The 26,089-nt window shown below is 35.9% G+C and overlaps 1 protein-coding gene across 1 annotated transcript in view; it reads right to left on the reverse strand.

The window, feature by feature from the left end:
* TNPO1 (transportin 1) overlaps positions 1 to 26,089 on the reverse strand; it is a 58,373-nt gene that overhangs the window by 8,570 nt on the left and 23,714 nt on the right. Inside the window, exons 8-23 of the mRNA XM_014451814.2 lie at positions 25,282 to 25,404; positions 22,191 to 22,309; positions 19,180 to 19,240; positions 18,598 to 18,766; positions 14,890 to 15,042; positions 13,686 to 13,911; positions 13,055 to 13,226; positions 11,891 to 11,977; positions 9,799 to 9,906; positions 9,507 to 9,665; positions 9,339 to 9,426; positions 6,894 to 6,992; positions 6,600 to 6,695; positions 3,697 to 3,772; positions 2,726 to 2,825; positions 448 to 522 (exon numbers count right to left, since the gene is read on the reverse strand). Of these exons, the coding sequence (XP_014307300.2) occupies positions 448 to 522; positions 2,726 to 2,825; positions 3,697 to 3,772; positions 6,600 to 6,695; positions 6,894 to 6,992; positions 9,339 to 9,426; positions 9,507 to 9,665; positions 9,799 to 9,906; positions 11,891 to 11,977; positions 13,055 to 13,226; positions 13,686 to 13,911; positions 14,890 to 15,042; positions 18,598 to 18,766; positions 19,180 to 19,240; positions 22,191 to 22,309; positions 25,282 to 25,404 (1,911 nt within the window). The remainder of the gene's footprint in view (positions 1 to 447; positions 523 to 2,725; positions 2,826 to 3,696; positions 3,773 to 6,599; positions 6,696 to 6,893; positions 6,993 to 9,338; positions 9,427 to 9,506; positions 9,666 to 9,798; positions 9,907 to 11,890; positions 11,978 to 13,054; positions 13,227 to 13,685; positions 13,912 to 14,889; positions 15,043 to 18,597; positions 18,767 to 19,179; positions 19,241 to 22,190; positions 22,310 to 25,281; positions 25,405 to 26,089) is intronic.

Here is a 26,089-nt window from a genome sequence, read left to right on the forward strand (position 1 = left end):
TCCTGGCTTAAGTATATATAGTTCACTAATTTTATTATTAGGTGATTCAAACATGTAACAGCATTTTACTTTTTTTTTGTTTTGTTATGGTTGAATGCTGACTAGAGTTAATCAAAAGGGGGCACTACTAAAACAAAGAACTATGTAGGTTTAATCCCTATGGAGACCACTTAGATTTACTTCATTCAAGTCTGTATTATATTCTAAATCTCAGTCAGCTGTCTTTGAAAATATATGTTAATTTGCATAGGTGGGATAATTGAACCACAGGTATCAGTGGTACTGCTTGAAAACAACTTTTTTATTGAGAACAAAGGTCATAGGTTGTATAGTCTACCAATATTGATTTGAAGAGTCTAGTTTTATATGAAATGTAAAAATAATTCAAACTTTCCATCTAGGACTGTAATAATTCCAAGATGCGTATCATAAAGTCTTTTTAGTTACCTTACAGAACATGTCTCTCAGATCATCTTTTGGGTTAATCCATGATGCAACGGCATCACAAAAAAATATAAAATCCTGTAACAAGCAAGAAATACATTTTAGATTGATATTATATTTGTCAAACACATGAAAAAAGATATATAAACTTCAGAATATGTACGATATAATCCTAGCCAAAATAAAAAGGAAAATCAACTATGATTATAAAAATTGTAAGTGAATTGTTTAATGGTTGTCCTTATTCCTCTACCATGAACGAACCTCTCCTCATTCAGTTTATATTGCAATTTAATGCCCTTTTATGTTTTATTTTACATCACAAAACAAAACCCATCTAGTAAATGTTTAATATCAGCAATGAACTGAAAGTACCAAATGAACACCAATTAAAAACTTTCTTTTATTGGATTACATAAATAAAGTAATGATACAATTCTAAGTAGCCTAAATATAATTTAAGATAGTTAAAAGCATACAACAAATAAGCTTCATTCGAAGCATAGAAATGAATAGATCTAAATTTTAAGACCAATCTTCATATAGAAACTGAAATGACCAAAAGTTAGAAAAAACTAATTATGTAGCTACAAATAACACCTAACCCAACCCAACCCATCCCAATCCAAAACAAACAACCCCCTCCCCAATGCTTAGACAATTTAAAAGATAATTAGATTATTCTGACTATAAAAACAAGGTGACAACAAGCAAAGCCTTTAAATATTTCACTAAAGTTTTTTTAAATATAGATTATCACACTGAAAACACTCAAGATACAACATTCAAGATGTAGCTGATGTCCTGACATGTTCACTACTTTAATTATCAAAGTGCGATGTTAAAAACTTAAATATATGTACACATATGTAGAATTTGTGATTAAAAATTTAAACATAAGAAGAAAACTTAAGATTTTTCTTTTAACTATATCCAAATACATATGTAAAAAGTAGAAATTTCTACCAATTCTTAAGTTGGTAATGATTCATGACCATATACATGTGTTACTTCATGTATAAATTTTTAAAAAAAGTAGCTAAAATTCCAATGGGAAAATGTTCCTTTTAAACATACATAGTAGACGTCATATGATACCTCTAAGACACATTTAAGGTGATAAAAAAGTTCTTAAATAATGAACAACAACAAAAAAAACCACCCTAACTTACCGCCAGGAGGTTATTGTGCAAGTAGGGACCATCTCTAAAGATAGTAAGTTATTGTTTTACAAATGTGAAATTAGTCAAGATTTTTTCCAGTTCTAATTTGTAAGTTTTTAATGCCTGTCACCCACATTAATCTGAATTTTATAAGCTGGTAATGTAATGTATGTTTATAAACCTAAATTAAACAACAGAGTACTTAATACAAGATAGAAAATATTAAAAGGTCTCAATTAAAAAATGTTTAAAACACCCATCTCTTGGAAGAGAATGGTCACTTTCTTGAAAACCCTGCTTACACTTTTACCCTTTATAATTTATCTGTTAAGGAACCTGGGACTTTTAATTGGGAGTGCGATGGCTTGCATTTTATTTTTTTAAAAAAATATATTTTATTGATTTTTTTACAGAGAGGAAGGGAGAGGGATAGAGAGTTAGAAACATCGATGAGAGAGAAACATCAATCAGCTGCCTCCTGCACACCCGCCACTGGGGATGTGCCCGCAACCAAGGTACATGCCCTTGACTGGAATCGAACCTGGGACCCTTCAGTCCGCAGGCCGACGCTCTATCTACTGAGCCAAACCGGTTAGGGCCATTTTATTGATTTCATATATATGGTGTCAATCAACACGTTTCTATTTTGTGTGTCTTGCAAATTTGCAGTTGGATTCAGAGATCTGGTCAGACTCATGCTTGATACTATTGCCAGATAACTTTTTTTTAATGCTAAAACTGTCTAAACATAGTAAGAATTAAGACAGGAAACAAAATAAGGATAAATAAACCATAAGCTCTCAAAATTAGTTTCAATGGCTGATTCACTATTCTATTTTACTCACTACTGAGTTTGGCAGTTTGATTCTAAGTAACAGAAAGAGTATTCTACTATTATGTCACTCTCTTAAGTATAAGTATCCTCAAACTCAACAAATTGATATTCAGGGATGGGAGACATATACAAAGTAAATAAATGAGGTCTAAATGTGAATGAACAAAGCTTTGGCTTTATTCAGTACAAGAACGAAAATGTATTCGCCCAATCTGCTACTACATTTCATGACAAAATATTCAGAATATTAAAAGTTAAGAACAAATTCTTGGGAATGTCTTACTTGAATTACTCCACTGGGATTCACACTGATCATGGTACAAATTCCACGAAATGCTGAATCCTTTTCCTCATTGTCCCTTATGTTTCTCAGAGAGGTGCACCTATTAAATTATAGAATTGAGTTTAGCATTTAAGTAAGAAGCAGCTTCAATTACAATACTAATGAACAGTATTTAATGGAATAAGCAACACCGTATAATGTTTATATTAAAAGAATTTTCATAAAGCTTAACTTTCTCACACTTCCTGAATGTGGGCCCATCTAATTTCAAATAATAAAAGCCGTAAAATTCAAATTTTCTTATTAATAGATTGCATCTATAAAATGGACAATTGATTTTAATCTCTCATTTAAACTATTAATGAGCTTGAGCCATGAGTAAATTACCAATTTAAAAAAGACTGCATTATGACTTGTATTCCATTAAACACTAAAATGACTGAATTGAAAGATTATCAATTAAAAGAAGCAGAACATAGGATATACTGCCACAATATAAACTATTATTTTAGAACTTATGGTGTAGATGTTTAACTTTTACATTAATAAGCAAATAAGATTTTTATACATAAATTTAAACATGTATTTCTTAATGCAATTCAAGTTTTCAAATTAATTATAAAAAGGAAACATAATGCAAAAACCTAAATTTATAGAATTTGCATGCATCTTTATTTTACTGGTGGATATTTAAATGCTTTTTATGTGTAATCAAGCTTCTTAACACAGCAAGCATGTGACAATCTTATCCCATGCATCAATTAGTCGTTAGCCACAACATAAAATAAATATACATGACGATGCTGCTGAAAACCTCACAAACCTGATAGGACAAGATTAGTCACATGGTTGGCAATGATTAAGGACTGTGATTTTTGTAACCAACTGAAAATATATCTAAAAGTGAGATAGAAAGAGAAAGAAAGAGTGAAGAAAAATGAATTAAAAAAAAAAGATTGAATAATACACACCAGGGTCTTATAAACTGCTGTAGCATGGGGGCCACCTCTTGAGGACAAACGTAACCAAGACGACCAATTGTTATTGCTAAGGTAACGCAATCACGGTTATACACCACCAAACGCCAACCAAGACATGAGCAAATGAGGGGGAAGGAGAAAAAATAAAGAAAAAACAACAAATAACTCAGAAACAGAAACCAACAGAATTTGTGTATGATAATAAACATAAGATTTCACCAGTGCTGTTTACTACCACCCCCTAAAATAAGGGGCAGCAACATATATGGCATACTCTTGAAAAAGGAAAAACAAAAGGAATTAAAAAAACTTTAAAGATTGAGAGAACACCAAAAACCATGATGAATTGCTTTTCTCGCTCAATGAAGTGTCAATTTATCATACTTTCTGTTAATAAAAAGATGAGCGATTATTTGATTTAGAAATTCTTCAGTTAAAGCCAGTTGAAATTTCAGAATTTAATAATGAAATCTATGTTTTTTCCAATAATTAGCAAATGCGAATGATTACATTTCTGAATTGTCTAGTCAAACACACTTCTCAGTTAAAACAGTTAAAATTTCCTTCTCACTTTTCCACATCTCTTTTTATAAGTGATTTCCATTTTTGAAAATTATCTAGGAATTTAATCCAAACTTTGGTAAAGTGTTTTGTTTAACATTTCCAAAACAAACCAGTGGACCATTGGTTGCCTGCTGTCAAAATCAACTGTCAAGTTTTAGGTATTATGGTACACACTGAATGGATTGAAAAATTGCTGTGCTATGTCAAATCCCATTCTGAAAACTCTCTAATGGTGATTAACAACTCAGGTAATAGTCCACTAATTTCATACCATATTGACATAAAGGAAATTCAGACAGTCCACTGTAATGACATGTGATATGTGGACCAAAGGAACAAATATTCTGTCTTTGCTATAAAAGGCATAGCACAAAGTAGATAAACATTGTACTGATTACATGCTAAGATTCTATGCAAAATGGGAATTAATCAAACATATATTCACCATCAAAATTCAGGAAGTCCTTATACTTAAAAGGGCTAAAACAAGTGCAACTCAGAACTGTATTCTGCAATTCAAAGATACATACATATAAATACATTTATACACAACGTGAAAAAAAAGAAAAACACGAACAGAAAACAAACCATGAAGTGCTTTAATGGTGTTCTCTCAAAAACTTACAGGTTAACCTTTCATAAAAAAAGGGTGAGGGGTAAAGAAAAATGTTTAAGGATTACTTGAAGCAAACTACACAGATAATACTAAAATCCAGCAGATTCATATGAAGCAAGAGAAAGAAAACCTATGTTCAAAAGACACAAACTATGCAACATTCTCATTAAACAGGCAAGTATGAACAATCCAATGAAACATGCGATAAAGCAGATGATGGTCCATTGAGAAAGTTCAGTGTAGGATATACTGATTTGGAAAAAAAGCAAATAACTGCACACACTAAGGAATTGGCTTTACAAAATATTAAGATAATGATAATTAAGTTGCTAAAATCTATAGACATTAGACACTGACAATGATTTTATTTAATAATAACTTCCTTTTTTGGGTAAGGAAATAAAACATTTTCTGCAGCCACTTGTATTAAGAGTAATCCAGTGAATTCCAAGTGTGCTTCTTAATCATATCAAATTGCAAAGTATGACCAACTACCTTTTGATTTACTTAGGGGAGAATCATACTTAGAATATAATCTTATAGATAAAGCCAATTTGTTAAAGGAATTCACCAGCTGATATCCCACAAGAAACTTTAACATACATTACACTCAACATTTATTTGCAGTTATGCATTCACATTTAAAAATAAATAGAAAGTTTCTTTAGATTTAATAGTAATTTTATAATGGCAAGTGTTCCAAATCTGAATGTCATGTATAGGTACTGCATTCTAAAGAGATAAAAACCAGACAGGATTTCATAACCATCCTACACAAAGACTTTACTTTTTAGCAAGAAAATCTGATTCGCTTTATGATATAAACAGTACCCATACAGCCAAACAGCCATATAACTGTTTCATAATTAAAAGATTTCCTTCCATACCAATAAACATTACAATTTTAATCACATTAGGCCAAAATAAGCTTTCTATAATTAAGAAACATAAAATTAAAATGCCCTTGAAAACAATTTTTACTTAGAAAACCTTATTTTAATCTTTGTCCAATATTCTGGTAAGACCTTCATTGACTATGAATATATTACTGGAATTATCTTAGTATACAAAGAAAGAGATGTGCCAGATTGAAACCAAAATTTATATCTTGTATCATTATTAGCAAAAATCAAAGAAGGTGGAAGGAAATCACCCTGAAATGTGTTCTATAGTATGGTATGGAAGGTACTCTTTAATATAAACATGCTCTCTAAATGCAAAAGAGAAACAAGCCTCCTGAATAAAAATCCCACAAAGTACTGCCTAAGTCTTCAATTTGAAGGAAAAGTATACACAAAATAGAAAATACATACGTATATACACCATTATAAACCAATTAGCCACTACATTGCAATCTATCTTTGGCTATATTTTTACAGATTAAAAAAAAATCATTACTTTCAGCTCCCAGTTGCTCTCTGAATTAATATAAAAGTAAAATTTATATTGTTCCATCCTTATTTTAGCTGGGGTCCATTTTAGGAAGTATTAAGACACTAGAATAGGGGGGAAAGGTGATTTCTTTAAAAAAAGTTTCTGAATATTGGTTATGGAATGCAGCTAAAAACAGTACATTCCATTTACCGAGAATCCAAAATAGCTGTTAATAATAAGCTGGGTTTCTAAAGCTAACTTTGGTTTCTCTATGCATCTTAATTTAAAATTAAAAGGCAAGTAATTTTCTCTTCACCAAAACAGTTCAGTCATATGGTACCTGTATTCTCTAACAACGTCTTTGGTGTGTTGGGTCTGTTAATGATTTCTACAAGCTGGTGCAACACCATAGGAATATAAGGCTGCATCTCTATACCTAGATCATCCCCAAAAGAGAAAAACAAAAGAAAAATTTCAATGTTAAAATACCAACTTTGGTTCCTTTTTTAACTGTGACATATGCTATTATTAATATGTAAAACTAATTTAAATTTAAAAACATAAAAAAGGCAATTACAAAAATATTAAGGCATTTAAAAACTTACACTTTTAAAGAAGAAGAAAAAAATCTTACCCATTTGAATGGAGATTTCTCCAATTGCCCATGTGGCATTATTACAGACTGATATGAACTCTGGATTTAGGTTGGTTCCCAATATTGGCATGAAATCAGCTAGAAAAAAATGTTTTAAAATGTATACTTATCAACAGCAGTGTATTATGCTTTAAAGAAAACCTACTAGGTGGAAACTGAAATGCAGGCAAGAAATAGCAATATTTTAAAGGTGTTGGTAAATATTTATCTTAAGAAACTGAGAGAGGCAATATCAGAACTTTCATATGAAGTAGATCAGGAAACATAAGATTTGGAATATTTCAGGTTTCACTAAAAAGAGTTGGCATAGTACTCTTGTCATCAGACTGAGAAAACTCAAAGGTAAGGGAAGCATGATACATTACAACTTTTTTTCAAAGCTAGTTTATATCACATGCACAATTTTTTAAAAAAAGCAGTGATTTTGGTTTTTAAAGTAGCTTTTACCCTAGTGCTCAGATTGTGGTCTCTCAATATCATTTTGCACTTAAAAGGAATGAAGGTCTCAGAGAAATGTTTCACTGCAGGTTAAGGGCAGGAAATGTACCCAACAAACCTGTACTAGTTTATTATACCACAAAGAACACAGGAGCCAACTTAAGCTACCAATGCTTACAGGTAGGACAATTTGGGTACACTCAAAAAACAAACACAAGCTAAACTCTGAAACATAATATAGATACCGGGAATCAATTCATTATTTTGAAAACTAGCAAATGAGAATCAAGCAATGATCCTGCCTCTCCTATAGAATGTGTACTTCAGGGAAATAATTTATTGATATGGAAAATGTCTCTGCATATGTATTCTCACTATTAAATGAAGAATTAGAATATATTTTTTAAAAATCAGTGGATCTAAAAACCAGGGTTTCTCAATTTTAGCAACACTGATCATTTGGGCCAGATTATTCTGTTGTGTGTGGGGCTGTCGCATGCCTTGTAGGACTTTGGGCAACTTCTTTTGCCTCAATGCCCTATATACCAGCAACACACCCCTAGGGTTAAACAAAATGTTCTGTGGGAGCCCTAGCCTGTGGAATGAAGGATCCCAGGTTCAATTCTGGTCAAGGACACATGCCTGGGTTGCAGGCTCAATCCCCAGTAGGGGGCATGCAGGAGGCAGCCAATCAATGATTCTCTCTCATCATTGATGTTTCTAACTATCTCCTCCTTTTCCCCCTCTTTTGAGATCAATAAAAAAATATTTTTACAAGAAAAAAAATGTTTTGCGGGAGGGGGGCAGCACACAGAATTGCCCTGGTTGAGAATCAGTAATCTAGAAAATAATCATTATTATTGGTAACATAAAAAAAGAGAGAACTAGACATTGTATACCCCTAAAGAAGGGACACATGATCTATAAAAGTCTTACAAAGGAATGAAATCCTTTCATACAAGTTTAAACTCATAAAAACTCAGTTAGGTGGTTAATATTTGTAAGAACAAGCTTCACACAAAACAAGAATTCAATACACTTTCATTTAGAGTAGTTAGGCTTGAACTTCATGATTTTTAAAAATATATCGTAATTAATGTTATTACTCAAAGTTCAGAATACAATTATTTTTCACAAAAGTACAACTGGGAATTGGGTGAAGAAACTTCCAGTCTATAAGAAATAAGTTCTGGGGATGTAATGTATGACATGATAACTATAGTGAACAATTCTGTAGTGTATATTTTAAAGTTGCTAAAAGAGCAGATCTTAAAAGTTCTTATCACAAGGAAAAACAATCTTTTTAACTTTTTGAGGTGATGGATTTTAATTAAACTTGTTGTGGTAATCATTTCATAATATATACATAAGGTGTACAACATATCAAATCATGCTGTATACCGTAAACTACAGAATGTTATGTATCAACCCTATCGCAAAAAAACTGGAAAAGAAAAAACCCCAAAGCACAACTGTATGAAATGAAAAAACCTTTTAGGTCAATGTTTTAAACCAAGGTTTATTAAATCATGTATAAATAACTCATCCAAAAAAGATGGGATATAGAAATGAAGAAAAAAAAAAAAAGTAACCAAAATCCCATTTAACCCATAGATTTGACAGCAATTCAGGTTACATTATTCAATAAATCCCTTGTTATCTTCAAAGAAGACTAAGACAAATGCTATGGTATTAAAACAGAAGCAAATCATTATTTACTTCTTAAGTAAATTGCTTGAAAAGTATCCTATGATATCTGAAAAAGTATGCTGCTTTATCATGAGAAAACCTAATAAAAGGCTGCTGAGTAATGGTGAGTTCAAGGGAACAAAGAACACGAGTTCCTGTCCTTCCTGCTTCAATCAAAGAAGCTTTAACCAGTCAAATGTACATTTATAAATGTTGGGATTCCATGAAATTACATTTTAATAATAAAAAACATAGCTGACATTAAAATCACATCATAGCAGTAGAAAATATTCCTACCTATACAAGGCTTAACATGCTGAAAGCAAGCTTTTGTCAGATCACCTAACAGGGCGAAGGAACTCTGTCGAACTTCTGGCATTTTATCCTATAAGAAATAAGCAGAAATTAACCCAAATGTGATACAGAGAACCAGGTTTCAATTCATTTTACTTTAACAGGTCTCACCTGCATGCACTGATACATTAGTGTTAGAATGTTACTTCGGGCTACTAGCTGTTCAATGTTGCCTCCAAGTCCTTCAGCCAGGCCACTGAGTAAATCAAGAGCCACTATCATAAAATCTTTATCTGGAGCCTCATATTGATCTGGTTGAGCATTGTTCAACTGAAATTAGACACAATTTTTTGAAAAATTACTTTGAATCAATTGTTGAAAAATTCATTTGTATACATTATGCGTCTCCTTAGAAAAATGCTTATGATGCCAAGAAAGAGATACAATTTTTTTTTTTAAATACCATGGCTTGTGCAAGAGTCTTCTGTACTAGGTTTACACAACGCTGATACACAGGTTCACAGTATGGAAGGAAGCCAGACTGCAGGGCTGTGGCAACTGAAGATAGGCACTAGAAAGAATAAAGCATGAGTGTAAAATTTATGGGTATAGTTAACATTATGATAAATGCTTGAAAGTATACTAATTCAGATCCAGGTTATTTCTGAGCTTGCTCTACTAGTCTTTTCAAACCTCCCACCTGGATGCCACTCATTGCTGTTAAGTTTGCCAGCCGGAGGTTTCCTCAGAAAAAAAAAAAATGTAAAAAAGTAGTTTCTAGCCCTGGCTTTTGTGGCTCAGTTGGTTGGGTGTTATCCTGTGCACCTTCGATTCTGGTCAGGGCACATGTGGGCATGCAGGTGGCAGCAGATGAATGTTACACTCTCACATAAATGTTTCTCTCTCCCCCTTGCGCTCTCTCTCAAAATCAATTATAAGAGTTTCTATAATGAATGTCACCTGTCAAGAACAGATTAAGTTTATATATTCCTATTTTTTTCTCAAATATTAGAGATATATTTACTTATCCTCCCATTCTGGTAAATGATGTAGGTGGACTTTACTGAGCACATTCTGAGCCCCTGCTTATTTAGCCATAATAACTCTTCTTGTGTTGCTGGACCCAGAATTAGTTACTGCTCTTGGTCCCAGAAGTTTATACTTCTTGGCTAGGGACAATCCATGGCAGAAGTATGACCCGTAAAATGATAGGGGGAACAAGAATGACAATGACTGAATTGGCTCTACCAATATCAAGTCATTTAGGTTTAAGTTACCACATTTGATAGTGTGCTGAGTTATTTAAATATATAAAATTTCTTTTTAATTAAAAAGTATTTAGTATACATAGAATAAAATTTCAAACTAGACAGAAAGGGTACAAAGTGAAGTCTCTCTTTATTAGCATCAAGTCCTAATGCTACGTCACATATATATGTGAGTATATGTGTCTAATATAATAGATATGTATAAAAAATTAAACTGTAGTTGATCTTTGAACTATGCAGGGTTTAGGGGCGCCAACCTCAACTTTTGACTCTCTCCAAACTTAAGTTGTCCCTTGGTATCCTCAGGATATTATTTCCAGGACACCCCCTATGATATCAAAATCCCATAAAAAACAAGGTATATCAAAAGCATCTAGTCAGTCCTCCACATCCATGGACTCCCAAAAGGGGATAAAAAACAGTACAGGCTTTTATGGGGGAAAATATGCATATAACCAGACCTTTGCAGTTCAAACTGGCATTACCCAAGTATCATCTGTGTATTAATTATGGTATAGCTATATATCTATATCAAGAAATGATTAGAGCCGAAACCAGTTTGGCTCAGTGGATAGAGCGTCGGCCTGCGGACTGAAGGGTCCCGGGTTCGATTCTGGTCAAGGGCACGTACGTTGGTTGCGGGCACATCCCCAGTAGGAGATGTGCAGGAGGCAGCTGGTCGACGTTTCTCTCTCATCGATGTTTCTAACTCTCTATCCCTCTCCCTTCCTCTCTGTAAAAAATCAATAAAATATATTAAAAAAAAAAAAAGAAATGATTAGAGATAGATGTATATGATATGGGAAGATCTCCATGATAATTTATTATCAATTAAGAAGAGCAGATTAGAGCCCTGGCCAGCTTGATCAGTGGTTAGAGCATCACCTGGAAACCAAAGGGTTGTGGGTTTGATTCCCAGTCAAGGGCACGTACCTGGGTTGCAGGTTCGATCCCTAGCCCCAGTTGGGGCACATGCAGGAGGCAACCAATCAATGTCACATTGATATTTCTCTCTCCCTCTCCCTCCCTTCTACTCTCTTAAAATCAATGGAAAAAATATCCCCGGGTGAGAATTAACAACAACCAAAGAAGAACAGGTTAGAAAACATATAATTTAACAATATTTCTTAGTATAGGTGCACCATAATTAAAGTAATGAGAAGTTACATATTTATCCAGCATTTTAACAGAAATAGTTCAGGTTGTAAAATTTTTAAACACCATTTAGATTTGGACATGGTTTTTTGATAAAACACAGATAAAATAAATGTTACCAGTTTAGCATACCTCAAGTAAAGGGAAGAGATCTTTATCTTCATCCTTTAACATGTTCCATTTCTGGATCAGTGGAGGCATTAGCATCTGAATATATTCCTATTTACAATAATAAAAAACACATAAAGCTCCACTGTCATACGTTAACAAGTCCATTTTGAGTCTATGAAAATTAAAACCCATTTAGAGTAATTGTGTAAAATAATTACAGAATGTATTTTAAGACTCTGCACCTTTAAAATTTTTATTTTGCCTATCTTTTTAATTTATATGACTTTGTTCTAGTTTTAAGTCATCTTTTATCCTTTTTGAAACAAAATATATACAAATATACCATACATAAAAATTACTCGATCACAATCAAGAATGATTCATGTAAGTTTTACTCTTTAGTGACTGAATTTTTTAATTCTGGCACTTGTGACATGTAATATGGCTCTAGTTGTACAGTATGTTAGAAAGACAGGTTTACCTTATTGGGGCATTTGTAGAAAAAGATTCGTAATCATTTAAGTATCTTTATTTAAACGGAAGAATCCATAAAACCAAGTAAATAAATGTAGTAATAATATAAACAAGGGGCCGCGATTCTAAAGGTTCTGATTTAAGAGTCATTCAGAAGAACCCCACTCCAAACAAAACAACCAACCAATATCAAAGTAAACCACAAACCAAGTGTCTTGCATCAAGTTTTAAGTATAACTTATAAACACAGACAATTTCTTAAGAATTGCCATGTAGCAATCATAAACAAAATCTATTCCTCAGCAGGGAATTTTGAGCTATATTAAAATTCTAATACTACAAATCCAATCCCATACTCTTCTTCTACTCTGAACACTATTAGAGACAGTTTGGATCCCTAGCCATATTTCTTCTGTATCAATCACTATTTAGCATTTTTAACCTATTACCCCAATTTCTAATTGTTTTATCTAGTGTATTCCCCATACTTGAAAATTCTGGTAAGAAAACAAAAATGTCTAACGTGATACTCTAAAGCTACAGTATTTATAAAGTGGTAGATACAATACTTTAAATTTTACAGGGTATAAAACCTTTATCCCTTTTCCTTTAGTCAGCCTACAAAGTGTTTTGCATTCATGTGAGATGCTGCTGTTAATTTCCAAACCAAGCACATATTTATTTTCATAATAGTTAATCACAGATACTTACTGGTTTGTTTAAATGATGTCCTACTGAATCTGCTAATGTTCCTATGGCATCATAAAGAATGAGCAAGTTCTTATGCTGGTATTTGCTAAATGCAAAGACCAAGGTATCAAGTATATAAGCAAGGTAAGGAACAAGTTCTGTGCAAGCCTCCTCTTCTAGGGTAGCAAAGGCACTGTAATTAGAGAGAAAGAGAATATTAGTGTTGGGAAAAGGAACAGTTTAACAGCTACTCAAGTAGGTACACTAAGTGACAGATGACAGGTCACTGAGGGACTTTCTGTGGAGTTACAGTAGACCTACAGACTAATGTGAATCGGCTCTAACTTTGTTATTGCTTCAAGAGTACAGCCCTTGCCAGCACCACTCCAGACACCCATGGAAATTAGGCTGCAAGATAATTATACTGTTGTCACAGCCAGTGAGAGGGGAAAAAAGTTTCAGAAACACAAAGGCTGATGTCTAGTTAATCACATTTGTATTTACAAAATCATAAGGTGTAAGCTACAGATAATAATAAAAACCGCATTAATGGTTTAATACCAACATTTCATACAAGGTTGAAAATTAGTTTCTCATTGACATTCCCACTCCTTTCCCACAGAATGAACGTTTTGTTATGAATCTGTCCTACCTGCAGGCAGCTTCTTGTACTCTCTTGTTGCTATCCAGGATACGCTTTAGCAATTCTGTCATTAATGGCTTCAGGTACGTGTCTGGGGGCTGGCTGACTACCCAATGTGCATAGCGGCTCAGAGTCCAGCACGTTATGGAACGTACAAGAGCCTTTTTATCAGAGAGGCACTGAATAAGGTGAGGAATGAGCTCAGGCAAGTATGGAATCATGCCTTGCATACAACCTAGGAAAAAAATCACCAAAAACTTTCAGAAAATGCTAAAATACGGTTAAAAAGCCCTTTCAGTAAATATTAAACTGACACATGCATCCATGAAAAATATTCAGATCACCTCCACTGTAATAAATATACTGTAATAATCTGTTCTAAAATTATTAAAAACTGAAATGAGACCTAACTGCTCTTAAGTATCTTCCAACAGGGTAAAGAAAGCTCATTTTACTTCTGCCACACAAATTATGACTTTTAGAACTGCCTTTAAGATGCTTCAAGTTCTTCTAGATAGATGTTTACAACTAAGGACAGAATAATAACCCTTATACTAGTGGAGAATGATGACACTCTTGACTTACAACAGTGATGGCGAACCTATGACACGCGTGTCAGAGGTGACACGCGAACACATTTTTTTGGGTTGATTTTTCTTTGTTAAATGGCATTTAAATATATAAAATAAATATCAAAAATATAAGTCTTTGTTTTACTATGGTTGCAAATATAAAAAAATTTCTATATGTGACATGGCACCAGAGTTAAGGTTTTTCAAAATGCTGACACGCCGAGCTCAAAAGGTTCGCCATCACTGACTTACAGTATTTTTTATACTTATTTATGGAACGAAGTTGTTTTTCTAGCAATGGTAATGCTTCTGACATCAGAGTCCTTGTTCTCTCATTCTATTTCCTTTATCATAACAAAAGCATTTGCAAAATATTTGGCTGGGGTTAGAAGCAAGCCGATGGCTATTTAGTTAATAATTGTTAACCAGTCTAAAGCAAACACTTTCTAAGATGGTTTTTGGATTCAAATATCCTATTCAAGGTTAATGTGGATCATAGTTTTCTCTACCCCACATCAGGAAAACAAGAGCAAAGCATATAAATTTGAGTCAATAAATAGTCTTTGCTTATAGAGTAACAATTTCTTAAAATAGCCTAGTAGCATTGGCACTCTATATTTCAAATGTGACTTAAGACTTACCTTCAGCAATTGCTCCTAAAACCAAGATGCCTGATTCTTTAACAACCCATTCATGATGAAAAAGTAATTCTTTCAAAAGGGGCAAAATATGTGGCAAAAGCTCATCACGATACACATTTGCAAGAACATCTAAGGCAGCAGCAGAACATTTTCCTAAGGAAATATTTAATTCAAAAATATTACATTAACCTCTATTATTGTTTAGTTATACATATGTAAAATGAGTATTGCTATACACTTTATTCATACCTTTACAGAGTTTCAAAGAATTCAGTTAAATTGGAGATTGTCTGTCACATGAAAAAAATTCTATTAACAAGAGTATGTTTTTATGACCAAGAATCAGCAAACAAACTATAAATTGGAACAAAAGTTGCCAGTACATGATGCATAAAATATGCTAGAAAACATTCTTTATAGACTAAGAAACTATTGACTATCAGACTAATCAGACTATATAACAACACAGATTTCATTTAACACAATAATTTAGAAAAGAACAAAAATATAATTGTGTCCAAATTTTCCCCAATGTGAACTAGGCAAAATAAATGATTACAAAGTATTAGACAATGGTAATATCCATTCTTTAAAAAAAGCTGTTATATTGACAAGAAGTAATAACTTACTCATCAATAAGGGTCTTAAGTTATACTGTATGGTAGATCCCTGCAAATGATTATGCTGCCATGAAACAGATGAAATCTAAAGATATAGAATGTTATACGATACTAGAGGCCCGGTACTCGACATTCGTGCACTCAGGGATCCCTTGGCCTGCCTGCGCCCTTTTGCAGTCTGGGAGCCCTCGGGGGATGTCCGACTGACGACTTAAGCCCTCAGTCAGATACCCTTGTGCTGCCTGCCGTGGAGGCGGGAGAGGCTCCCACCACCGCTGCTGCACTCGCCAGCTGTGAGCCCAGCTTCTGGCTGAGCAGTGCTCCCCCTGTGGGAGCACACTGACCACCAGGGGGCAGCTCCTGTGTTGAGTGTCTGCACCCTGGTTGTCAGTGCGTGTCATAGCAACAGGTCTAACACTTAGCATATTAGTGACCTGATGCATGGATTCATGCACATGGAAAGGAAATTAATTAGAAGGTGACCGGCGGGGTGGGACTGGGCGAGATGAGCCAGACATGCCCTGGAGCCAACCTCCTGTGGTCCCTCCCAGGCCGGCCGCACCTGGGTTGGTGCCGTAGCTCAAAAGGCATTTGTGGAGTGAGCAGGGTCCCTCCGGTAGGTAGGGTCCCTAGGCCTGGCCTGCGAAGATCGGGCTGAAATTTGCACTCCGATATCCCCGGAGGGGTCCTGGAGTGCAAGAGGGCACTCTGCAAAGTTGCTGTCGTATAGGGTGTGGAAACACAAATGCAAGTGTGCAGTAAGCCAGATCCAGGGCCCACAGTGCTCCAGCAACAACATAACCCACAGGTAAAGATGGAATCGCGCAGCCCTGTGAGGAATTGGGCTCCCTCCTCCCTGGTTTCGGGGTGCGTCACCCGAGAACTGCTGCTTCCAAGTCACTGCAGCTCGGCAGCTACTGCGTTGAGTGTCTGCCCCTTGGTGGTCAGTGTGCATCACAGCAACTGGTCGGATGGTAGGAGGGACACTTAGCATACCAGGCTTTTATATATATAGATATGGAAAAGAACCAGCAGAGTCCACATAATCTGATTTCATTTTTTTCAGCCTTTTCTCCTAAAAAAGACATACATGTTTTTCTGTATGTGCACAGAAAAACTTCTGGAAGGATATAGAGATGGGTGAGATGTAAAGAGGAAGTATCCCCCAATCAAGTGTACATTATTACTTTTGAAGAGTTATCTATATTATAATGTTAATCCACCCCACCCTCAACATGAAAGCAAGGATACAGTGGGAGGTAACTTGTGAAAGTGAGATTTGGGTTCTAATACTAGATGTGTCAGCACTACTAGCTATGTTGCCCATGGGCAAGTTTCTCTTTTTGCAGTTTCCTTACCTACGGAAGGCTGCCAGAAAGAGTAAATGTGATATGCATGCTAAGTCCTTGGCCTAGTGCTAGGTACGTTAGGCACTCTAACTGGTAGTTATTTAACCAAATGAATTACACAGTCCAGGCTGATGATTCATGTCCTTAACCACTTCATAGTTACTAGAAATCCAAGCACTCTGAATTACAGCAGTGGTTCTCACTGGGGGCAGTTTTATTTCCCAGAGGAAACATGGCAACGCCTGGAGACATTTGTTGGTTATCACAATTGTGTGTGTGTGTGTGTGTGTGTGTGTGTGTGTGTGTGTATGCGTGCATGTGGGCTGCTGGCATCTACTGGGTAGAGGTCAGGGATGCTGGTAAACATCCTATAACGTGCAGGATAGCCCCCACAACAAAGTCATGTGACCCAAAATGTCATTAGTGCTGAGGTTGAGTTATCCTGAACTAAAGCAGTGGAGTTTTAAAAACCAGTACGCAAGCAAGCAAAACACAGGTATCTAGGCTCCTCCCAACAGTTTTTAATTAGAGTGTGGTCTAGAATGCCCACAAATGATGTGGATTTGCAGCTAAGGATTAAAATGAACAGAGATTTAAAAAAAATATTTTGTAGTCTGACTATGACAAAGCAATTTATATTTTAGAATTATCCATGATAATCAGCCAATCCTCATGCAAATTAGTACAAAAATAAGTTTATGTAAGGTAAACAGAAAGTGTATGGCCAAAGTTATGGTTCCTATTTTTTTAAAAAATATATTTAGAAGAAGGGAGAGGAAGAGAGAGATAGAAACATCAATGATGAGAGAATCATTGATTGGCTGCCTCCTGCACAACCCACAATGGGGATTAAACCCGCATCCCAGGCACGTGCACTGACCGGGAATCGAACTGTGAACTATTGGTTCATAGGTCGATGCTCAACCACTGAGCCACACTGGCTGGGCCCTATTTTATAATATCAAACAAATCGAAAAATGATAGTCTGAATTATATTTAAAGAATAAATAAATATAAGAACAGGTCCATCAGAAAAATGCAAACCAAAACCATATCTACTTCACATATACCAGGACAGCTATGATAAAAGTTAACAACTGTTGGCAAGAAACTGTAATCTTAAGACACTGATGGTGGGAAAGTTAATGGTGGAGCCATTTTGGAAAACAGCCTTGTAGCTTCTCAAAAGGTTAAGCAGTTAACAAATGACCTAGTAATCCCACTCCTGAGTATACGTATATTTAAGAGAACTGAAAACATACATCCACACATACACTTTACAGAAGCGTTCACAGCATCATTACTCACAACAGCCAAAAGGGGGAAACAACCAAATGTCCATCAACTGAGAAACGGATAAATAAGATGTAATAAATCCATACAATGAGTTATTTTTCCACATGCTACAACATGGGTGAATCATAAACACCTCATATTGTATGATTCCATTTATAGAAAAGTCCAGAACAGGCAAATTCATATATACAGAATACAGACTAGTAGTTACTTAGGGCTGAGGGACTCGGATAAAATGGAAATGACTGCTAATGAAAATGGAGTTACTTTCTGGGGTGATGAAAATTTCCCAAAATTTACTGTGGTGATGGTTGCACAACTCTGAATACATTAAAAACTACTGAATTGCACTGTTTAATGGGTGAATTTGTATGGTGTGTAAATTATTCCTCAATAAAGTTGTTACCAAAGCAGGCAACTGTGCTTTTCCCTCTCCAACTTACTTAGATTCCAGTCAGAAATTGTATCGTCATCATCAATTTCATCGTCATCATCATCTTCCTCTTCAATGCCATCTTCATCATGCTGCTGGGCCACGGTCCTTGATCGATGAAAACGTGGCCTTATATCCTGTTCACTGTCAGGAATCGTTTCATCTTCTTCAACATCACCCTGTTTTTTTTTTTAAAGGGAAAATTTTGGTGATAATCATTATAGGTTAATAATATGCACATGAGTGAAAGAACCAGAATACCTAGAGATGGGTCATGCATAGGATTCTGAAGTGCACCCCTTCCTTGTGAAGGGAGGAATAGACTATGACATGACACTTGTTAGGTATCAGGTACTTTCAACCACATTATATTGCCTCCCATCAGGCTGGTATAACCTAGAGTACCTAAATCCCATGCAGATAATATTTAAGGCATTTTTATGCTTCTTTCTTTGAACTCTGCAGCATAATATATATATAACAGAAGCCTATTTACATAGGATTTACTCTAAATGTTTTATTAGTTGAATTCAAAGATTTACTAAGTCAATAAAAATAATATTCCTCATTCACCAGAAAACAGTTTTCTTACCTTAAGTAGGATAATATCTATATCTGAGTACTTCATGCCATTCACTAACACCGGAATCAACCTATAAGAAAACAAATTCATGAAACAAGGAATTAAAGATGAATAAAATTATGAAGGAGTCTTAATAAATTTTTGTATACCAATAATACCAATGATAAGCCCTGGCCGGCAGCTCAGTTGGTTAGTGTGTCATCCCGATATGCCAAGGTATCAAGTTCAATCCCTGGTCAGGGCACATATAAGGAGCAACCAAAGAATGCATAAGCGGAACAATAAATCCATGCCTCTTTCCCCCTAAAATTAATAAATAATAAAAACAAACAACCAACGAGACAACCACCACTAACATTGTCTTAGAGCATATTTTGTGCTGTCTGACCTTCGCAAACGATGAGTATTCCTAATATATGTTGTAGTCCTTTTACAACTCATGTACAAGATCCGCCTCAGCGGTTCTCAACCTGTGGGCCACGACCCCTTTGGCAGTCGAATGTCCCTTTCACAGGGGTCGCCTAAGACCATCCTGCATATCAGATATTTACATTACGATTCATAACAGTAGCAACATTACAGTTATGAAGTAGCAACGAAAATAATTTTATGGTTGGGTCACAGCATGAGGAACTGTATTTAAAGGGCCAGAAGGTTGAGAACCACTGCGCTAGATAGAATCTTAGAGGAGATAAGATTAATAGTGCTTAGAAATAAAAATAAAAAGAATAGCAATTTCTTCTCTAAGAATTTATCCCAAATATACCAACAAACATTCGCTTAAAAAAAAAAACTTCACCTAAGGATGTTTCCATTAATTTTTTTAGAGGGGAGCAGGGGGAAAGAGAAACATTGATCAGTTGCCTCCTATACACTCCCTGAGCGGGGATTGATTGAACCCGAAACCATTTGGTATACACAATGCTCCAATCAACTGAGCCACCCAGTAGGGATCACAATGCATTACTTCAACTAAAAATAAATGCAGCCATAGAAGTCAAACATATTTATGACTGGCTTTAGTTGTTTAATGTTTGAAGTGATGATTTTTTAGCCTGCTACTACTCAAGTTCTGGTTGCTTTAAGAATGTCTAGGTTTTATTAGTGTAATAAGAGTTAGAGGACCTTGCTATAATTGTGTTTTTACCACTATCTCCTAATGTTACAGGCTTTCACTAACAGCTCTTCAGTTTTTATAAAAAGTAATATTGATTTATATAACTCTTAGAATTAGATGATCCTATGTTAAGAAACAAGCAAATCATAAAAGTGGTACCACACATTAGGGAGAAAAGTAATAAATGGATTTCCTAAAGAAAAAAAAAATCCGCTTAGCATGTGGTGTACTTTATTTCCAAATAAATTCCAGACAGACACTAGAATAAAATATAGGTGAAATTATTGCTTTCTTGGTGGGGAAAGAATTTATTGGAAAAGAAAGCGAAGTTTACTGACTATATGAAAATGAGAACATTCAAATACTGTAAATACTAAAAATACATAACTCTGATAATACTACCACAAATTAAAACAAATGATTTTGTTCTTTGCTCATCCAGATGGTTAAGATTAGAGAAATTATAATTAATGGCTGATAAAAGTTGTGACACGATGGGACACTCTAAGTGGGGTGTAAATCCGCATGACTTCACTAGAGAACAATTTGGAATATTTATGAAGAATCCCAAAATGTTCAGTCCTTTGATCCTGGCACAAATCATTTCTAGGAATTCTATGTGAGAGAAATAACCACTTACGAACAAAAAAAGATGCTTACTACAGGATTATTTGGTTAAAAAAAAGAAAGGAGCAAACAACTTAAACAGTCAACAACTGAAGAAAAGTTAATCATATATATGTGGTACGCACACACTATGATGGAATAGTTCTTAAAGTTTAAAGACTAATGACCTGGAGGAAAAGTACACAACATTCAAGAACTGAAAAGAGCAAACCACAGAACAGTATAATCAGAATTTTAAGCAATAACTATAGCTAGATGCTACATTAAGTGTTTTATACATTATCAAATGTAATTTGTCCTGAAATAGCCTGAATATATGGTTTTTGGTATATGGTAACAATACATCAAAAATACTAACAGTGATTACTCAGGGTGGTGAAAATCCAAAACATTTTAAGTTTTCTGCATTTTAATTTTCTTCCATGAGACTGTATTGCTTACTTTTCAAACGTTAGCAAGCATTACTTTTAAATATCTGATTTTAATGCAGATTAAGTCATTGCATTGTACATCTATAACCAATGTTTTGTTAACTATCTACACTAATAAGAGAAACATGCAAATTGGCGTCACTCTGCTACGCCCACCAGCCAATCAGAGCAACTATGCAAATTAACCCAACAAATATGGCAGTTAATTTGCATACGCAGGCACAGAGCGAAAACTGAAGGCTCCGGCTGGAATGAAGACTGAAGAGGCTTGACTTCTACACTACGGCCACAGCGGAGAAGCCAAGTCTCGCTGCAGCTGGACCAAAGGCCTGGGTCCCGGGTGCCGGAGGAAAACCGGTGCCAGCAGCCAGGGGAAGGAAAGCCTATTGCGCGAATCTTTGTGCAACGGGCTTTTAGTATCTCAATAAAACTGGAAAAAACATACAAACAAAACCCTGATCCAACAGCATTCATTGGGTTAAAACAACCTTAACAATAGGTTAACCAAAAATTTCATAACATCACAACTAGTGGGAAATCATTTTCTTTGGTAAAAACCCCACCAGAATCCATGGTCAAATTACAAGAATTATATAAAAAAAATGACAACTGTGTCATGAATTATCCAAAATTAAGTATGACTTAGAATAAACCATGCTCACATAATTTTAAAGAAATTTAGTCGCTTCTTGAAAAATCTCTTTACTAATACCAACAATAAAATTAAGTTTGACTTCTTTAGAACTTAACTCCCCGATGATAGAAGAATTCAACCAAAAATACAAAAGTGAGGAATCACTGTTAAATTTAAGAACAAGGTAGAATTCATAAGAAGGAACACTTACTTAGGAAGGTGTCTTACAAGTACATCTTTGCATATTGGTTGCTCAGCCAAAGTTAGCCAAAACTCACAGGCTTCTAAAGCCACATTTTCATCTTGATCTTGGGTCCTCAGTAGCATGTACTGTAAAAAAAGGAGCCTTAATATTAATCAGTTAAAATCATGCAATTAAAATAAACCTCTATTACAGCAAGTTAATAGTCCTTTGCTATGGCCCGTTTCAATCTAGGGTTTACAATTTTTAAAAAAGCTTCCTAGTTAATTTTAAAATGCAACCAAACTTAAGAACTGCTGCTCTCGAATGTTGCCTAATGAAAAGTATTCAATGCATTATTATTTAGCTGTTCTGTATGGATGTGTTTTGTTTTATGAAACCACTGAGATTTTTTAAAATATGAGTATTAATAATCAAACATTAAGTCTTTGTAGAAACAGCAAAATAAAAACCTCCATTAAACCTTTCTTAAAATGAAGAATCTTTTTATAACATACTAGAGGCCCGGTGCATGAAATTCGTGCACTGGGGGGGGGGGGGAGGGGGGGCGGGGGTTGTCCCTCAACCCAGCCTGCCCCCTCTCACAGTCCGGGAGCCCTCAGGGGATGCAGTCTGGCCTCCCACTGCAGGAGGCAACTGGCTAATCAGGGGAAGGTGCCACCCCCATCACCCCACTGCTGCTGCCACTGCTGGCCACCGCAGCCGCCAAAGTGTTTTCATCAACACAGACTCCAGTCCCTTCACCACGAAAAAAAGAACTTTCTTTAGGCATTTTCAAGATGTCTCTTTCATAGGATATGACATTTCTTTCTTTCTTCCTTCCTTCCTCCCTCCCTCCCACCCTCCCTCCTTCCTTTTTTATCCTCGCAGGATATTTTCCCATTGATTTTTAGAGAGTGTGGAAGAGAGTGGGAAAGACAGAGAGAAACATCAATGTGAGAGGCACACTTCGATTGGTTGCCTCCTGCATGAGCCCTGACCTGGGCCCTGGCCAGGGAGGAGCCTGCAACCTAGGTACATGGCCTTGATCAGAATAGAACCCGGCCCCCCTGCAGGTTTGTGTCTCCACTCCGGCCCCAGCAGCCCAGAGCCACGGCCGTGGGGCTGGGGGCCGGCCCCCCTTGCGGGTTTGTGTCTCCAGCTCCAGGCTGCCCTGTCGTTCTCTCAGGTTCTGGGCCTGCGTCAGGCCCCTCCTCCTGAGCTGGTCGTGACTGTTACAGCAACCCAGCCTAATTTGCATATTACCTCTTTATTTCTATAGATCTATTCAAGGTGTCTCTTGTAAGTATATATTTCATGTATTTAAAGATATATATGTATATATAATACAATTACAAAAGTCTTTTTAAATTTAGAAAGTGACATTTCTTAGTGCAACTATAATTTGTAGTTTCCAAAATAGGTTTATCATGTGCTTTGAATATATCAACCCAAATTCACTCTTAGTTGGAGGAACACTACTCCCAAATCTAAAGTCATAGTCTAAATCTCTTTTAAAAATCCTTATATGCAAAACCAAAATAAACATAAGAGTCACACATTATTCCCAATGTACCTGGGACATGGAATTGGGGTTAAGTGATGAATTCTTCATATATATCCTCTGCCTGATTGAAACATCTCACATGGCAAAATATGGCAATACAATAGTGTTGTGGCAAGCCAACCCCTATTACATTCCATATCATATCCTACTACTATGCAGAGTATCTATACTAATAAAAGGGTAACATGCTAATTAATTAGACCGGATGTCTTCCGGACAAAGGCACAGTGGCGGGGCCGAGGCATAGGCGGTTAGGTGCGATCAGGCAGGCAGGCAGAGGTGGTTAGGGGTAATCAGGCAGGCAGGCAGAGGCAGTTAGGGGCATCAGGCAGGCAGGCAGAGGGGTTAGGGGTGATCAGGCAGGCAGGCAGAGTGGTTAGGGGCAATCAGGCAGGCAGGCAGGCGAGCAGTTAGGAGCCAGCGGTCCCTGTAAGATTGGGCCTAAACTGGCAGTCGGACATCCCTCAAGGGGTCCCAGATTGGAGAGGGTGCAGGCTGGGCTGAGGGACCCCCCTGCCCGTGTATGAATTTCATGCACTGGGCCTCTAGTTGCTGAAGAAACAACTGTAGCATTATAAATTAGACTCCCATCTCTGATATGGTCCTAGCAAATGATAAAATGTCTTTCTTAACTTTCTGGTTAACTCCAAACTCCTTAAACTTTCAACTAATTCCACCTGATTCTTCTAAACACTTTATGGAGGAACAGGCTCCTCAGAGAAACTGTCATTTATTCCCATATTATACTGCTACATATGCTTATCTCTACAATTATCTTTCCTAATGTTTTAGAAAAGGAGTTGCTGCACATCATGAGTGCTCGCCTTTTGACAAGTCTTAGACCCCATCCTTTAAAAAGAGATCTCTCTCTGTACCACATGGACCTCTGAAAGTGAAAAGGGAGGAACTAGATGCACAATATTTAATCCATTTGCAAATTATTTTGTTCTAGAAATAATTACATCTTATTATTTATTCCTTCCTTTAAATATGGATCAACTGTGATCAATAAATTTCCTAGTAAAATTATTTTAATCACATTTTAAAATCTAAATAGTTTGCCAGAACTATAGTGGTGATGTGTTTTCTACTCAGAAATCTCTTTGTTAACATAAATCACAAGTTGATCAGATCAACTTTACCAGTACTGGGTAGAAAACTCTTAATGACACAAGAATATACCAGAGAATCTACCACAATTTATTGAGCATTTAGCCTAACTCATACCTAGTAAACACAAATAATCGAAATATTTCCTAGTTATCCTGGTTAAAAGCTATTTACTACTATAAATAAGTTGTCCTCTTTGAAACATCTTAATAAAAGCAATCAGTAAAAGCAATCAATCTTAAAACATCTTAAGTCTCATGAAAGAAAAATCACCATAAAGATAATTTATAATTTTAAGAAAATCATTTACTATTTTTGTAGTCTCCCCCTAAAATGTGTTAAATAATATATATTAGAAAACAGTGGTTGCATATTATACATTTTGTGCCCAAGATTTTTCTTGAAAGAAAGATGATGAAAGAATGTTTAAATTGCCTGTGTTACCTCAACTATATTGTGCATGTGAGGAAGCAGGCGATCCATTCGAACTTCAAGCAGCATCACAAGTGCCCGGCACACATTTTTCCGTACCTCTGGTTCTTCATCCCCAGCCAATGCAAAGAGGTTCTATTACACAAGAAATATTTTTTTCTAATTAAGTATTCCAATACATTAGAAAAGTTTATAATAATAACCAGTAATCTGCAAGTTGGTAACATTTAAAAACCCTAAGAAAATATAGTACTAATAAAGACTGAATTAATTGGCCTACAACAGTGGTCGGCAAACTCATTAGTCAACAGAGCCAAATATCAACAGTACAACGACTGAAATTTCTTTTGAGAGCCAAATTTTTTAAACTTAAACTATATAGGTAGGTACATTGTTATTAACTTAATTAGGGTACTCCTAAGGCTTAGGAAGAGCCACACTCAAGGGGCCAAAGAGCTGCATGTGGCTCGCGAGCTGCAGTTTGCTGACCACGGGCCTACAATATTCTATATAACTAGAGGCCTGTTGCACGAAGAGATTTGTGCAATAGGCCATCCTTTGCCCTGGCTGCTGGCACCGGTTTTACTCTGGCACCTGGCACCCAGGCCTTCACTCTGGCCGGGCTACGGCCGGAGCTGGCCCCGAAGCCAAAGCCTGCTCTGCTGGCCCCGGGGCTGTGAGGCTTTCCCTGCTCCGCCAGCCCTGGGGCGGTGAGGCTTCGCTGCTCCGGCCCCCGGGCCGTGAGGCTTCCGCTGCTCCGGTCCCCAGGCCATCAGGCTTCGCTCCACCGGCTTTGGAGGTTTACGAATGCAAATTAACT

The sequence above is a fragment of the Myotis lucifugus genome, unplaced genomic scaffold, assembly GCF_000147115.1.
Source record: "Myotis lucifugus unplaced genomic scaffold, Myoluc2.0 scaffold_0, whole genome shotgun sequence".
NCBI classification, from domain to species: domain Eukaryota; kingdom Metazoa; phylum Chordata; class Mammalia; order Chiroptera; family Vespertilionidae; genus Myotis; species Myotis lucifugus.